At 56.7% G+C, this 16384-nt stretch overlaps 2 protein-coding genes across 2 annotated transcripts; one reads left to right on the top strand and one right to left on the bottom strand.

The window, feature by feature from the left end:
* The first annotated feature begins 2618 nt into the window (after positions 1–2618).
* CSUI_002084 (uncharacterized protein) lies at positions 2619–16195 on the top strand. Its single transcript, XM_068062286.1, has 10 exons — positions 2619–2627; positions 4727–5445; positions 5788–7043; positions 7255–8567; positions 8992–9224; positions 9581–9718; positions 10072–10723; positions 11360–11608; positions 11764–11860; positions 12163–16195. The coding sequence occupies exons 3-10, from the start codon at positions 5935–5937 to the stop codon at positions 15452–15454; spliced, it is 7083 nt and encodes a 2360-aa protein (XP_067925739.1). The 5' UTR covers positions 2619–2627; positions 4727–5445; positions 5788–5934; the 3' UTR covers positions 15455–16195.
* On the bottom strand, positions 3055–3167 carry CSUI_002085 (uncharacterized protein; the record flags this gene model as incomplete). The annotated part of the gene is made up of 1 exon (XM_068062287.1): positions 3055–3167. A coding segment is annotated over one exon (96 nt), but the record flags the coding sequence as incomplete, so codon positions are not given.
* Positions 16196–16384: the final 189 nt, after the last annotated feature.

Raw genomic sequence — 16384 nt, 5'->3', positions numbered from 1 at the left:
TTAAGCGCCGACGCCACCACCAGTACATGGATCTGATGCAGATCACTCGGCTCCTAGAGTCGCTGAGGTGTCAGTGAGTACTTTTTTTTACGCTATAGCTTTGCTTACACTGCCTTTGCCTCTTCTTAAGAATTTCTTTTTGGTGGGGCCCGGTTGCTTCTGGCGAACGCCGCAAACACGACCAGGACTGATGAGGGCTTCATCGTTTCGGGCGCCCATCCACCCGGATGTCGGTACCTGAAGACAGGCTATAGTACCGAAGTCCCTGGGCGGCTGTCTCGGGAGACTCAACCTTGACTGAGCGGGCCGGAAGAAAAAAACACCCGTCTTGTCTTTCGCTGCCTCGAGCGGTTTAGCTCACAGACTGAAAGGCATTCCCTGTACACTAGGTCAGCCTTTTCTTTAAGTAAGGGTCTCACACTAGCTCCTAGTTCGGCCCCAGCCGAGTGGCACCGCGCCCTATGAAGTCCGGAGAGTTACAAGAGTTGAAGCTCCAGCAGTGTCGACAGACACTGCAGGATCTGCGGTCCTATCCGACGCATTGGATACCATACTTCGACCGTCACGTTTTCGGTCTACGGCAGAGATCCTAGGTAAGATTCGAAGAAGTGCTTTCAGAATGAGAGCTAATCAGCGCCTCGGTAGAATTCCAGCAACAACAACTGTCCTGAGCAGCACAAATTCACCTCTCAGTTGAAGATTCCGCTACTGTTGTACACCGTACTCGGAAACACCTTTTCTGGGAGGAACAGCTGAATCTCGTTTACGGAGCAGACTGGCGTTCTCGTTCCGTTTGTGGCTCGACATTCAGGGCTGGCTGAAAATGTTGTCGCACATTCCGCGGAACGGGTCTGGCGTGCGTCCCACCGGGCCGCATACACCATATGGGTGGAGGAAAGCGAGGGCGTTGGTCTGCTGTTGTCTCGATGCCGACTTGAGAGAATGAGTTAGCTGGAGGGCTCACCAGAGAATCTCTATAAATACAAACGGAAGAAACGTGTACTGAAGGAGGCTTAGCTTGATAAAGTCTTCGGATATCTTCCCGCCTACACGGCAAGCTGGACGAGACCGAGGTTTAGTTCATACGTCGAGTCTCGGCCCAGTCACGGTGCCGGCTAGGAACTGGGCAGAAGGTGGGTCTTCACCTTTCTCGCACCAAGGCCCCAGGGCATTCGTGGGGGCTTCGGAAAACGTCTCCATTGTCGCATTGCATGTAACTCGTCGTGGGCGTGAATCCCTTGCTGCACACCGATGCATAGAAACGTGGCATTGCACGCGCTCCGTGCTTTTTGGTAACGCACTTCCACGCCGATGAAAGTCCCGGCGCCCACTTAAGCTGTGGCGTGCCTATCGGAAAGGCGCCCACAATGATCCGGCCCTCAACTTTTTTGCGATGCCGGGTCGTCCGCCAGGCGCAGACCACTCGCACCTGCGCGGTGGGCTGCCGCATAGAACGGGGACCCTCCTGTCTCCCAGTGGTGAGAGCCTTCGCGCTCTGAGGTGATTGCCCACACGTTCCCCATACAAAAAAAAATGGAAAACTGCGGCAGGTTGGAATTCTCCCATTACGTGTCTTCCGAGTTCTGTTTCATCGATCTGTGCGTTCCTGGTCGGCTGACTTCTTTTTGCAGGCGCGGCAGATGCGCTGTTCTGGGAGTGCTCCAAGTCTCGTGCGAAGGTGAGACTGCCAAAAATAGCTATGTCGCCGCCGCAGTGCCGGCGTGCTCCGTTTCGAGCCGGAGCGACGGCTGATTGTGTACTTTACATAGCAGTGGTTGTCCCACCAAAATTGTTTCTTGTGTAGATTTGCACCTAGCATCCCATCCCTTCTGCGTCTGGAACGGCGGCCTGATCAGCCAGCCGCGCGTACGCGTCGACCTTGCTGTCTAAGGCTTTCCTGTAAAGCTAGTTTGGCCCGCCTGTGGATGCCCCGCCCCCGGCTGTCCCCTTCTCTTTCCGGAGTGGAGCACGCCCAACTGGCTACTTTGTCCTAAGGCCGAGGCGAAAGCTCGAGTAGTAAACGAGGGAGCGGTGCCTGCTTGTGCCAGGTATGGCTTCCAATGGGGAAGCAGTCCGCAAGCCCGAAGCTGCTCCTCACGTGGTGTTGCCCATTCGCAACACCGGGTCCTGCGAGCCTCTCAACACTTTCAGCGAGTGCCTCTCCAAACACAACCTTATCGACGTAGTTACATCTTTGAACGGCAGCCGTGCCCGGTGGCTACCGCTGCGCAGTGTTATCTCGTGATGCTGGGGTGCGCAAGAGCCTGACGGCAGGTCCCGTCCGCGGCTGGTCCCAAACTGTCGTCGCCTAGCCATCGACAGACACTATCCGGTCCGTCTTCCCCACTTCTGCTCTACCTCCGCAGGAGTTCTGGTTTCTGTCCGCTTCGTACCTCAGATACATTACGGGGCGACTCGCCTCCCATGTTCGTCGGGAGAAAGCACGGAACAGCTGTGGCGGTGGATCCAGAGCTTCGCCTCCTCACTCGTTTTTCAGGAGCCCTATCAGCATCTGCACACTTCCAGGTCTGCCTTCGTTTTGTTGAGCGCGCATCACGAGGCGTCACCTGTTCTTCAGCGTTTCGGATTTCGCAGCTGAACCGCCGTAGAAAAAGCCGATGCAGGCAGTACCAATGCTCGCATCGAGTTGTTCGAGGAAGTGCCTGTTTAGCTTGAGGTCCGGATGACTGCCGACCCTAGCTGATGCGCGAGAAACAGGAAGCGAAAGAAGGGTTTTGTTTCTGAGCGCTTGAGCGCCTCCACAGACCAAGAGCCTGAGGACAAGGAGCACAAGGCATCATGCTTCCAACGGCGAGGGAGACGACAACGAGGCGTCCACCCGGCAATGTCATGGATACGCCATTCCACGGCGGATCGGCTTCTCGTGACGCAGTTCCGCCTGGCAAGGAACCATGTCAGTCGGCTCCCATAGCCTCTGCCCCTTGCTGCTGCCCGTCTTTCTCAGACGGTTCGCGTGACATCAGAACTCGCCAGTCTTCCCCCGCGGATCCGCGGACTCACTCTTGGGCATGCCCTGGCGGTCCCACTACTTACCGCTCTGTTGACGGGGTCACGAGCGCGACTGAATCAGGACCAACGAGAACGAACAGGCGGTTGGCATTTCACATAGGCGGTCGCCGGCGTCCTTTTGAACTCCTGTATCAGCTTCACTCAGCGGGATTGAAAGTGCCCGCTGAGTGGAGAAATCTCCCGGAAAAGCTGGCATCCAGCAGCCGAGACTGTAACAGCCAGGCAAATTGCCTATCCCCTGGATTTGAGGTTGCGGCCTGCACAAGGCCAGATCACCTGTCAGGCCGCTTTGCGGAAAGCGGCCACGACCGCCAGCAGCTCACCTCCCTAGATGCTACTTGTTTCTCCTCCCCGCCTTTGGAATCACCAGGCACACACAGCAGGCCCGGCTTCTCGTACGTAACTCTTTCGATTCCCCTCGTGAGGGGCTCGCAAGACCTTGTTATGCACGTTCGTCCTGCAGACTCTCGGGAGCGCACCACTTCACCCTCATCGCTCATTCTTTCTTCTCGCAGTGTCAGATTTCTGGAGCATCATCCATCAGAAGAGCTCGTAATGGTGTCTAACCTGGAGACCATCGGCTTCTCCAAGAAGGCTGAGACAGTAGGAGGAACAGACTGCTCCGCCTCTCAGCCTTGTTCATCACATAGGAGAACGACGGCGAGTGAGGCAGAAGTTCCTTCATTTCCGTTGCAGGCGGAATCGTTAGACATCGGCTCTGTTACTGATGCATTTTCCGCGCCTGTCTCAAGTGCCTCCGCCGTTCCTACCCCCGCCTCCTCCTCTGCATTGCAGAACCGTTCAAGGTGTTCCAGTCTCGCTCGCTGTAAATATGTGGTCGTCCGGAAAGACGTCGACACGGAGCTACTATTCCGCTGTCCTCCTCCTCCACCAGGGACAAAACACCCTACTTTATCAGAGGAATCGTTCGGCGACCGTCAATTGTCTGAAAGAATTGTTTGTGAAGCACTCAAGTTGCTCGAGTTCCACAGTTTCTGTCCCGGTAAGTCATACCTGGCGAAAGAAGGTAACAAGCGTTTGGCGGTGGACCGGAGTTTGCTTTCCAGAGAAAGCAGTGCCCGCAGATAGGAGTCACAGGAAAATAGCCAGTCCACACTTGTGCCTTGTAGGACATGTAGCCCACATCCTACTGTTGCATATACCCCCGTACGCAGATTCGGCGTGAGATAAACACCCCCGGCGTTGCTCTCGGGTGCCTCCCAGCCTGTCTTTGTCCTGCAATACCTTTCTCCGCTACGGCGAGGGGGCCGCCTGTCCGGATTAAACATCCTTGGCTTTCCTGTCACGAGACTGCCACCGGCAAAACGTCCCGTTCTCACATAGCCGCGCGTCGCACTTTTTGTCGGAGCAGCTGGGCCGCTCTGGGTCCGTAAACTGGGGAGCGAAGGTACGGTACTAGCTGTCATTGATTCGTTTCACCCCTGCGCCATCGTTCCTCCCCGGTGAATTTTAGTGCCTCGTACGGATGGCTGCCACGCCTCCCCGCTTCTTTCCGTTCGGTGCACTCGTGGTCGCTCTGATTTTAGTAATGCACCCTTTGGCTTAGCGAGCTGATCCGGTTGCCGGATCGGATCCAATACGCATGCAGAAGCGCAGTCCTATCAGCGAGCGGATCGTGCGAGAAAGTGCGCACGTGCTGAGAACATTGGACTGCTACATGCGTCTTCTTCTGCAGGCCGATTTCTCGCCTCCGTCTTGGGCGACTCGTCCACAACGGCCCCGAGACAGCTAAAGCAGATTCTCTCAGATCTTCAGTTGGATGTTCTTGCTTCCTTCGTCCTTTCGGCGTCCCCTTCTCTCTCCTCTTCCTCGTTGCACCCTGCGAGGGACCTTTGTTCCTCCATTGCAGTACTCACGGGAGACAACGCGGAGGCTTCGGCCACCACCGTACGTGAGCAGCAGTCAGCCTGCGGCGAGGAGGCGCCCTTGGCGAAGCAAATATATGGGAACTCGACCCAGTTGCAACTGTCGACAGCTGGAGTGGATGAGCTCGTTGCTTGTGGCCCGGACCCTGCACAACATGCAGCGCGCCTGTGCAGCGATGGCATCCCACAGGATGAGAGAAAATCACCGGAGGAGGCAGGTCCCCACAAAGCTGCCCGCACTGGCTGCTCGTCAAGTCAGTCGTCTCAACCGGGAGCTGGCAGAGGCTCTCCCGTCCCTGGGCCGCAAGAGCCGTGCACAGCCGACAAGGAAGCTAGCCGGAATCCACTGCTGCCTCCTCTCGAGGGCTCTGAAGCTCTGGCTGAGATCGAAGTAAACAAGGCGGAGTCACATACTCGTGAAAATGACCGCGTGTGCAAACCCTCGGATACGACGCCCGGATGCACACGGCGGACCGCAGACGGCTTCGGTGACCTCCGAGCTGTCTACCTCACCATCCTTGCTCAGGAAGTGAGTCTCTATGATCCTCAGGGGACAAGTTTCAGCGTCCCGGGTGTTGGCTGGAACCCCGTGTTAGCATCACTACACACACGAACGCGCTCTCAGTGTGCCGCGGTCACTCCATCAAAGACTCTCCAACAGCCGCTTGAGGCAAGGGATGCGCTCTCCCCCGGGCCCGGCCATTCCATTCTGAAATTGACTCCGCCGTGCAATCTCGAGAGTGCGTGAGACCCGAGAGGGGGTAAATTACAAATGTGCAGTCTCTTCTCTGAAACCCTCAGCACTCCCGAATTCACCGACAAAAATAAAAGGCAGCTTTTTCCCGAGTCTCCGTTGTGTTCACTGTTACAGGCGGCTGATGCTGAAAGCCAGTGCCAGGTTCCTGGGAATCCGCAGGACTACAGTGGAGAAGAAAGTGGACCGAGAGCACCGGCGGCTGTGACAGTAGAGGCCCCGGCTCGGTGTTTTGCGGGTTTCGCTATTAGTACAGGAAGTGACATGGCGGCAGGGTCTCAGACCCCGGGTGTCGTGCAGTCGCGGACTGCCCAGGTTCAAGATCGCGCATCCATGAGAGGACCGGCTTGCCATACTGCACAACCTGATGAAAATAGTGCGAGTCCTCAGGGGCCTGGACCCGCTTACGGCAGTAGGGAGCCTACCAAGTGTTTCGTCCCGTACAGTCAGTTTCCTCAGCCACAGCAACGACGTGAGGACAGCCAGGAGGCGCTGGCGGCCGACTGTAACAACACCTGGTCAACTTCTGGAGTGGACAGCAATGTCGTCACGAGCGCATCCATTCTCGACAGTGGCACTTCAGCGATAGTAGCGGGAGCGAGTGCGGTCCACGGATCGAGAAATAAAGCGACTGAAGCTGCAGCTGGTGTTTGCTGCAGCACCACTCCAGACAACCTTAGCAGCCGAACAAGAGGCAGTTCGGTTTCGCGACGAGTGCTGGCGGCAGTGGCGGCTGCAGCGCTTTCTGCCGCCTTTAAGCGGAAACAGCTTCAGGCGGAAGTCGGAAGGGAGCAACAGGAGCAGAAGTGGAAACATTTCCTCGAAATATCTGGTTCTCAGGCCCTCCAGCATAGCCGGCAGGGGCGGCTGCCGCAGCGCCTTGAAGGCGAGGTACATGGGAATACCGCAGTGAGCTATTCTCGTGGAGAGGCTGGAGGCAAAGGTGCGACGATCACGGATCCTCTGTGGCACTTACTGTTACAGAGTATGGGACCTGGAAAGTCGAGAGAGCAACGGCAGTGTGCCAGTGGGTCTTCAGAGGCTGAGACTTCTCACGCCCAGTCGGAGCACCGACCGGAATTGGGGACTCAGCCAACCATTTCACAAGAATCGGAGGGCGGAGGAGAGGAATACCTCCGGCAGGTGCTTCAGCACCTCGATTGCCTGCAGTGTCAACACTCTCCTGGTCGGCGGTTAGGCAAATCACAGCAGACCGCTGTCAGCGCGATGGTGAAGTCGGTCCCGAAAGGACATGGCGAAGTCTTGTTGGGCATCAACACAGCAGAGCAGTTGCTCAAGTTCTGCCCCGGAACCACGGCGCTATTACGGCCTTCTGAAGTGCGCAAAGGACTGGAAAGAGGGCTATGCAGGCGGTAAGGTTCTCGAGTGTGCGGAAAGTGTCCGTAGCTGATCCGGTAAACGCAGCGCATACATCGAGCAGACAGAGCTAGGTGTACTTCCGAGCAAATGCTACACGGCATTCCTTGTACGCGGGAAGGAGTTTGCACCACTTTTTGACAGGGCACCTCGCACTATCGAGCACCGCGTTTTCCAGCTCTTTTTTTGGCGGGTTCGTGCGTGTAGGGAGGGGGCCGAGGAGCTCACGACAGCGTCTGTGCCTTCCTCGAGTGTGGCAACAGAGACATGCAACATGCAAGATCTGAAGCAGCACGCGGTCTCCGCTCTTCTTCATGCAGCTCGGCTGGTGCAGCCAACCTCGGCTTACAATACGCGGGTTGCAGGCGGACTGAGCTCCAACTTTACAGATGACTGTCACCGCATGCTTTTAGAGAAAGTCCGACAGGGCCGACTGTTGGCTGCAGAAGCCGACGCAACTGCGAAGCCGAGTTGCAGCGTTGACTATCATCAAGAGAAGAAACGGTCGGGCATCAAACATGATGAACCACGGGCTTTTCTCGAGCAGCAGGCTGTAACGCAAGAATCCGCCACCATCGAGCGACATTCTAACAGTCTGCTGCCTGCGAAGCCTCGAGTTCCTCGGGGGCCATCGCAGTTGCAGAGCGCCTTTTCTAACCCGCGCGCGACCAGAGAAAACTCCTCAGCAGACACGAGGATTGCAGTCCCCGCCGTCCGGCATACCGTTGACGAACCTGCGAGGGACAGACACTTGCAGAGCAGCATTTTGCATGTCGCGTCGCAGCCCGCCTGCCCTCCTGCAATAGCGGAGCTGGTGATAGCCGAGCTCGCTCTTCGGCAGAAGCACATCCAGGGGTGCGGTGAGTCCATCCAGGACGTCCGGAACTCGGAGTTTCGGAAGTTTGACGAAATCGGTAGTGAAGCTGAGGAGGAGGAGCAGGCTTCCCCCAGCTTGCTAGCTCACCCGGTCTGTGCCCGGCCCTTGTCGCCTGACAGCAGCCAGAGTCCCAGGAGCTACTGTAGTCCGCGGGGTCAGCTATGCCTGAACAAGACAGAAGGCTCTGTTCTGGCTCTTCAGAGAGCGGCAACCAATCACGTTGCAGACCTGCATACAGTCAAGGCCTCTAAAGCTCGAACGAACAGGAAGCTGCAACGTGGACATGGAGTGCCAAAAGACGCCAGCGAGTGTCAGCGGCTAAATAGACGCGACCCGGCTGTGCAAGCAGGGCAGTCAGTTGACCCCAGCGGGAGAAGAGACGGGAGCGAACGCACAGCACTCCCTCTGTTGTTGCCGAGGCTGGATCAAGGGGGTAGTTCTGAAACTGGGTCACCGCCTCAACTTCTTCAAGCTCGTAACGGCGCTCTGCCGGTCTCGCTATCCGGCTTCGGTGGGCTGACGGATCGGCTCAACTGGCCAGCAATACTCCATCAGCTGAAGGAAAGCGACCGACAGAAAGAAGACCACGACTGTTCGGGTACCAGGAGAATGTCAATCCGTCTTCGCAAGGCACACACGGAAGGTAAGAAAACAGTGCCGGCCTCAGCTCTTCCGTAGCGGTGACAACTGTTGGAGAGCGCCCGTTCTGGACGGGACCATCGGTGGATCTTTCAGTTTGTCATGTCGGTGGCTTCTACGTGTCGCAGGCCTCTCCAAAAAGGCTTGCTTCCCATGACGGAATCAGGGAAGAGGGTGGACTCTTGAAAGCAGGGGGGAATCGGTGCCCAGGCTCGATGCTAGGGATGCTCCGAAACTACCAACGGGCGAAGAAAAACTTCCTTTCTGTCCCCCAACTTGTTTGTTTGCACCGTTATGCGCGGACCGTAGATACACGTCTCTGCGTCCACTCACCTCACGGAGGCGGTTAGACAGCCCAGCACATAGTCCGATGCCGACACCCCTCGTTCTCGGAGCACCTGTGTCGCGGTTTTCATTTTCTCGTTCAGCCGCAGTTTCTCAGTGCTTGTGTCTACATACGTGTTTGGCAGTGGGCGAAGAGGAAAGGGAAAACTCCGGCAGGGTATCCGAGACGCCAACGCCGGTAGGCGGCATTGTCGGGGCCGTGGGAGACCAGCACAACGTCGGTGAGGCAGAAGGCCTGCTCAATCCTCTGTTGAAAGGTCACAGTGTCCTCGCGGGCATCGCTGACACTGGTGATGTTGACGAGGAGATCGCAGAGGTAATCTAAACAACCAAGAAGCCGTGATTTGATCTATGACACTATGACAGCTATGCAGACGGAAGAAACTGTGCTGCTTCTCTTGGCACGTGGGGCATATGTAGAGGTAACAGTGGGACCAGGGCGGATGTAGGCGGTTAGTAGGCAAGCCAGGGATTGGAAGCCGGGTGAAGGTGGCGTAGGGAACTTGCTGTAATTGACCACAGTACTGTGGTCTGATGTTCCGGCTCCTGGCGACGTGTAACCGTTTTCACATCCATGCAGCGGGAGTTCTGCCCTGTGATATGGTGTCACCTCGGATCGTGCTGCCGCTCCGAAGTACGCGACATGTCCCTCCGTAATTTTTTCCATTATAGGCGACAGCAGCTTCCCTGCGTGCGATTAGTCGGCTTCTCCAACTTCGAGCAGCACGACAGCAGAGTCGTCAGCAGCGCCATATCAAAGATCACTGGCCACCTGAGAGAGATGGCACGGCCAAGATGCTGGAAAAAGAGGTAAGAACGCTTTAGGCTCCTTCCGGATCCAGATAGCTCAACATCAAGAGTGAGCATTCTGTCTCGTAGTGCCTCGGAGTGCGGCACAATGGGGTGCTGCAGAATGTGTCAACGGTAGCAGTGGGACGGTACGGCTGAACGAGTCTTGTGATCTCGACGAGCAAAGATGTTTCAGTGGACCGTGCAATTCTCCTACTGTTGTAGCGAACAGCCGAGCATGATTTCCCCTCCCCATTCACCAAGCTGTTTTTTTCTCATGCCGCAAAACAGTTCCCGGCTGCAGGCGCGACTTTAACCTGGGCCAAGTAAATTGTCTCACATTTAGAAGAGTTTCCTTTGGTGCCATGGCGCAGGCGTGTCTGCAGGTGACAGCGACCTCCCTACAGAGCACTGCTCGCGCAAAGAGGTTCGACCGAACAGTCGTCTCTCCTCGGGACAGCTTGCAGACTCCTGACCAACAGCTTCTCTTGCAGTTTGTCGAAGCCCTTCGGAATACTCGGAACGGTGGGGGCCCAACGAAACAGGTCAGGTTGTCTCTTCCCGAGCAGACCAGCAAACCTGCACTGCAGCGGCAACGCCGGCGTCGGTACGTGGGTGAGCACGCGGATCGAGGACCTGATAGCCCCAGCGCGCAGCCATCTTTGGGTTCGCAGGAGCTTGCAGATCTTCAAAAGCTGGGGCGCCCCGCTGAGGTTGGGGTCCCTGTCCCGACGCACTTGGATAGGCTACGGCCGCGCCTCAGCCGGATTGTAGAACAATCGAATAGACTTGAGGAGAGAATTGGGGAAGTTCCCTCCGAGGATGGCGGGCGTAGCAGGTGGCAAGACCTCAAGCCAGGACTGGGGAAAGGGCCAGCATCAGATTTGCCGGGCACACTTGCATCCCAGGAGCCGTTTTCTCTTGCAGCAAGCAGACACGGTAGACGGGAAGAAATGGCAGAGACAGGAACGACAGCGAAGGCCCTATCCTCGCCTTCGATCTCGTCATCTGGGGATGCTGACAACGGTAATTGAACTGCTCGGAGACAGCAATTTACTTCGGGGCGCTGTCGTTACAGCTGGGACACCCTATGCAGGGCTACATACGACAACCCGGTAGCTGCGTGGTTCAGCGGTTTGGGGGCTTTCGAGACCGCTCAAGCCCAGCACTGCCTAGCACTTTTAGTCTATTTTTTAGTCTGTTGTTTGGTCTCGCTTTTCCGTACTACCGAGGGGGAACAGGGCATGAAAGGGAAGTGACCACTCCTTCAAGCGCGATGTGCTGCATGAGGCACAGGCGCGGCCGCAACTCAATCGTCTGCAGCGGTGCCTTCGTCGGTATCAGCTCCCAACCCTGTGCCACTCTTTTGTCACGGGACTGCCGTTCTGCTTTGTGGTAGACTGGCAGCTGCTCTCGTTTTGCTCTTCTTGCAGTCGACTGAACAGATGAAGCAATCCCATACATTGTATTCTTGGTACTCCCCAGTGAAACTATCGCATACTGCGTGTTGGCGTGCTTTGAGTGTTGGATCTGCTTCTCGCTGCAAGTGGAGCTCTGTCTCGGTCTAATCGCGCGCTTGTCGTACGGCCTTCTAGGCAACATTTCCTCTCTGCTCTGGAATTCACTCCAGACTGACTGCTGCTTGTGGTTCGTACCCTTCAGATAACCTGGCCGAACTGCGTACCTGCCCGGCTCCGCCGCCTTCTCCCGCAAACACCGCACCGCTTGTCCCAGATCCGACACTTTTACGGCAAGGACGAGAACTGCAATGCGTACAAGCACCGCTGGCGGCGAGCGGTTCCGATGGAGCAGTGGCGTCCCTTCCATTAGTAACGCTCCGGCGTTGTAATGACGTAGACTTTAACTCGGGACCAGGCATTAAGAAGGGTGCGGAAGCCTCTGTGTTCGACGGTGAGAACATACACAGGAGTGGAGAGTAGTGTCGAGTACAGGCAGCATAGGGCTGTTGCTCGGAGGCCGCAGAGGATGTCTGTACAGCCGAGTGCTTTTCATTTCTTGCTAAAGTTCTCCGGCTCGCTCTCCCTTTTTTCGCATACCACTTGCAGGCGAACAGGGCGTGTTGCAAGTGCTTCTGCAGGCTCACGAGTCTCTGCAGCGGTTCGTGTTATCGGAGTCAAGGGGCACCGCTCCGGAGCCGAAAAGGTACAGAGCATGGGAAAATCGTTGGCAGCGGACTGAAGCATACTGGCGTGCTTAAGTGTGTAGAATCTGACGCGGAGTGAAACATATTGGCGTGCTTAAGCGCAGTTCGCGCCTGATCACGCCACTAGGATCCGGCTTCTGTGCTTCTAGTACATTGGTATTGATCAAACTGATAGACTACAAGCACAGCGCCTTGTATGCAAGCCCGCGTTGTACCGTGCACCAGCATGTCCCCCAGGCCCCCTTCTCTATTGAATGTAGTGTATTTCTTCTAGCTCTTCTGTCGCGTGTCGTGTCTTCAGCTCTCGGCCCCTTAACCCGTACGCTGCTCCCTTCGTGCCTCGCCTGCCTGTGGCCTCTAAATCACTCCGGGTGTCCTTTCCAGCCTCTGAGCCGGCCGGCCCATGTGCGCTGGTAACCGCCGTTCCTGGACCGGCGGGGGGAGCCGCGCCCACGCCTGGTCTCCAGCGAAAAGCGGGGGGGCAGCCGCTTGACCTTGCTGTGCCGTACTCCAAGGAAGCCGCTATAAATTCTCTAGTGGGATCTCCGAGCTGCCCGGTCGCACCCGTGTCTGGGGTCCAGCACCAGGACGGGAAACGAGAACTCAATGACGGGCCTTTAATGCTCCTTGAGCGCCGCGTACAGCAGGTGCTCCAAGGAATCCAGCAAGAGCGAGCACGCGATAAGCAGCCGTCAGAAATGGAATCTCTGCCTTCCAACTCCAGTAACGTCGTCGTAGGAGCGATGGTGGATCGGCTGGCCCAGCAATTGCCGCAGTTACCCAAGGAAAGTCCGAAAGTCAGGCATGGGCAAACGTTTGCTGAGAACCCGAACACAGCTGATACACGCCTCGGCACAGCGGACGGGGAGTCCGCGCGGTCAATGCTACATCACGGCGGAAAGGCGAATGGCCCGTCTGAGGTCTTCAAGGAGCCCCCCATGCCCTTCCCTACCGCCGGACCGGGTAGTCAGTTGACGGAGCAACAGCGCCTGTTGATGCGTTTGGTTCAACAGGAACACCGCAGGGCTCTCACTAGTGGGGAAGCAGGAGCACTTGGAACAGGAGGGAGCACTACGATGAGCGCAATGAATACGAGGGCGTTCCGGCCTACAGGGGGACTGCTAAAGCAGATGCAAGTCGGCACGCAGGTTCAGCCGCAGCTGCTGGTGCCTCAATCAGAGGGAAGTTCTCAAAACCGGCATCCGCATTCATCTCCGTTGCCTCCAGATGTCTCTGTTAGTCCAGTCCCGCCCACATCGGTCAAGGTGCAACCCTTTTCACGGGATGCCGCTCTCAGGTCGTCTACTGTGTTAGCTAATCTCGCGCGTGAGCTTTCTCGCTGCCACGGGATCGAGAGACACGGAGAGTATGCAAACATGTCATCAAGGGGCGACAGGCGCCGCAAGACTGATGCTGTCAGTCTTTGCCAACAAGCCGCGTCCGACATCGCGCGCTACAACCGGCTGGGGTGCGCGGTGGAACCCGCCGGAGCTTTGTTGAGGCAGGGGAGCAGGACTACCCACGAATACAGGTGTAGTAAGAGCCGTTTGCAGGGTAGGGCTGCCGAGCTTCGAGGGTCTCTTTCGGGTGTTGGTAGCGATGAAGACGCTGCGATCCTACGTGAGCACCGAGAAGACAGGAGTTGGGGAGAACTCGCGAGCAAAAACCTTCCAGACGCTGCTCGGGTCTTACCACCTACGGACGTTCTTGGTGCCCCCAGTGCTGCCCAATGGCAAAAAGGCGACGCATCGGCTCGCCAGCGACAAAGAGTCCCTGATTGCATCTTGCAAGCTACAGCGTGTCAAAATCCGCGGGTCGCGTGTCGTGAGCAACAACCCCAGCAGCTCTTGCAGCAGGCGAAGCTTCTGCAAGCTGCTCTTGTTGCTTTATCCCGTGGGAAGGGGGCGCTGTCCCCTGCTGTGCTCGCTGCCGTTGCCGCTGCGTCTCCCGCGGTGTCTCTTCTGGCTCGTGCAGAGGAAAGCCAAGACATCGCGGAAACCCTTCATGATTCCGAGCGGAATGCTGCGGAAGTTGAACGGGGGGGGAAGAGACCGATGCACTCCGAAGCAAGTATGCTGAGAAACACCACGCCTCATCACCGGAGGGACGGTGGTGGTGAGAGCGTGTACTCCAAGCACCGGCTTCTGCAGTTGGGGTGGACAGTTGTACAGGAAGGACGCAGACCCACCATAGAAAAGAGGCAGCAAGCACAGCAACTTGTGGATTTGTCAGACTCTGACATGCAGTTGTTGCATTCCTTGCCATTCCTAGAAACGTCGAGCCGACAAGGCTCTCCGCGACGTCGGCCGCAGCCGTGCAGTGTCGCATCTGTTGGTCTCGGAGTTGCGCCGGTAACCGGGTCTTTTCGGGGAAGTAAGCTTGAGGTTTCCCAGCTTGACAAAAAGGACGAGACAGAGTCTGCGCAGCCGGCTGGGACAGCGGACCATTACCAGGAGGGTCAGCTGCGTGTGGCGGCCGCAGGCACCGCGTTGGGCGGCGTTCAGCAACAGCAGAAAACGATCGTGTCAGAGATGCTTGTGCCCCTCGCGTCACCGGCGGCAGCAACGTGCGGCTCCTCAAGGCCCGTTTCTGGGGACTCTTTCGAAGAAAGTGAGCATGGCCTGGAGAGGACTGATGCGAGCAGCCAAGGGCCGCCGGAGTGTAATGACGCACACCTGGGAAGTCTGAAGGAACATGCGGAGCCTGCCCTGCATCTTCCAGAGCAGAGACAGTCGTATCAGAAACTAGGACAAGATTCCAAGTCCGTGCCTTTACCTGAACACCGGCACATCCCGGGGGATTCGCGCCGAGAAGAACACGAGAATCGCACGCAGAACGGGCAGGAAAAACGCAGGGACGGTGTGGTGTCGACATCGAGTGTCAACGGTGACACGAGTACGAGCATCGACCCCCTGCTTGCAGGTGTGGCGGGGAGAAAGGAAACACACCCCGGAGGAAAAAGTAGCGCGGAAACAACAGCATCGACGACACAAACTGTTGACGGCCTGAAAAAGCATTCGCAGGCACTCCATCAGGGACTGAGAGTTTCGCGACGAGGGTCAGTTGGCTCCGCATTGGAAGGCAGAGAGCGAGTATCGACAGGACCTCAGACTGCCGGTGGTCGAAAGCAGCAGCGGGGCCAAAGGGGGGGCTCGCAGGCAGCGCCCAGGACCGCTGAATCAGACGTCTCATCTTCGCGCGTTCACAAGCCTGAGGCGCCGCGATCTCTCACAAATCGATCTGCGGGCGGAAGTCTGGTGACGGGACATGCCAGAGAGGAGACAGAAGCGCGGGCGAAGCTGGTGGACGTGAGTGACGAAGCCATCAGACGGAAGAAAAAGAAGAAGCCAAGCGTGCTCCCCCAGCAGTCAGGATCGCACGAGATTGCGAAAGAGGCGGAACCTGACAGTGAATTGCGGAAGAAAGAAAACAGTTCTGCATCAACTACTGACCATGTTACAGGGCCTGAGGGGGAACAGTGTACGCAAACGGTTCAAGGAAAATCCTTGTCTGTACACGAAAAACAAGTTCATGTTTTCCTTGTGGATGCAGCACATGTCAATACGACTGACGCGGGCCGATGTAGAAACTGACAGTTTCCCGGCTGATGACCTGAACGCGTCCGAGCTGGTGGGATCTGTGGATGACAGGAAGTCAGAGGAGGGACTGCGGAGCTAGTCTTCCGGAGTTCTGCACGTGAACCAGACGGGCGGCGCTGGACAAAGCGGCGCTCGCAAGTTCTGTCTTTGCTCCTGTCTCCAAAACAGCGCGTTCTTTTTGCTTTGTTTGAACATCAGTGTTTAGGATTCCTAGTAGTCTCTCTTAAAGACTCCCGTCTCCATTGAATCCATTTGGAGTGATTTTATTGAAGTTTGGTGCATTGTTCGTTTTTCTCCGCAGATTCTGTCGTGTGATGAGGCGGCGGTGCGCTACTAGTGTGACAATGTCTCGGTCAACAACCATGGTGTGCCCTAGGCTTCAGTTTCGCTTTCCCACGTACGATGCGGTTGCCAGAAAAACACGGAGTTTGTCTGGTCTGTGTTGACCGCGAAACGCTTTCCTGGTGCTCTACGATATGAAGTGTGAAGTACCGTATCAGGGTCACGTCACCACCTTCAGAGAATCTTGCTTTAGCGCACTCCCCTCCACATGACTGGTGAGATCGGTGGGGTGGCCTGAGTCAGGGTGTCTACTCTAGCGATCCGCTTTCGACCGAGGACTGAAATATGCAGCTGATCGTGCGCTGGAAACGCGCTACCTACAAGGTTGTCTAATGCCCACGATTCATGCAGGGAAATTTCTACTCAGAGGGAAATGCATGTGCAGAAACCCCGCCGTTTACATAGCCAAAGCGATCTGTAGCCGGAGCCGCTGCTGCCATCGACTTCTGTCAACTGGATCTCGCCTCCGCTATGCCAGCAACTTTGTCGTACAGTCTATCATATGGAACAGGCAATTGTTTGAAAACCCTCTGCAGTTGACAGACTTGGGGCTGAGCGCGGTCGACAAACAGCCAGGACAGC

Source organism: Cystoisospora suis (genome assembly GCF_002600585.1).
Source record: "Cystoisospora suis strain Wien I chromosome Unknown contig_873, whole genome shotgun sequence".
In the NCBI taxonomy this organism is placed as follows: Eukaryota; Apicomplexa; class Conoidasida; order Eucoccidiorida; family Sarcocystidae; genus Cystoisospora; species Cystoisospora suis.
Note: the sequence above shows the minus strand (reverse complement) of the source record. Positions and strands in the feature narration are given on the sequence as shown.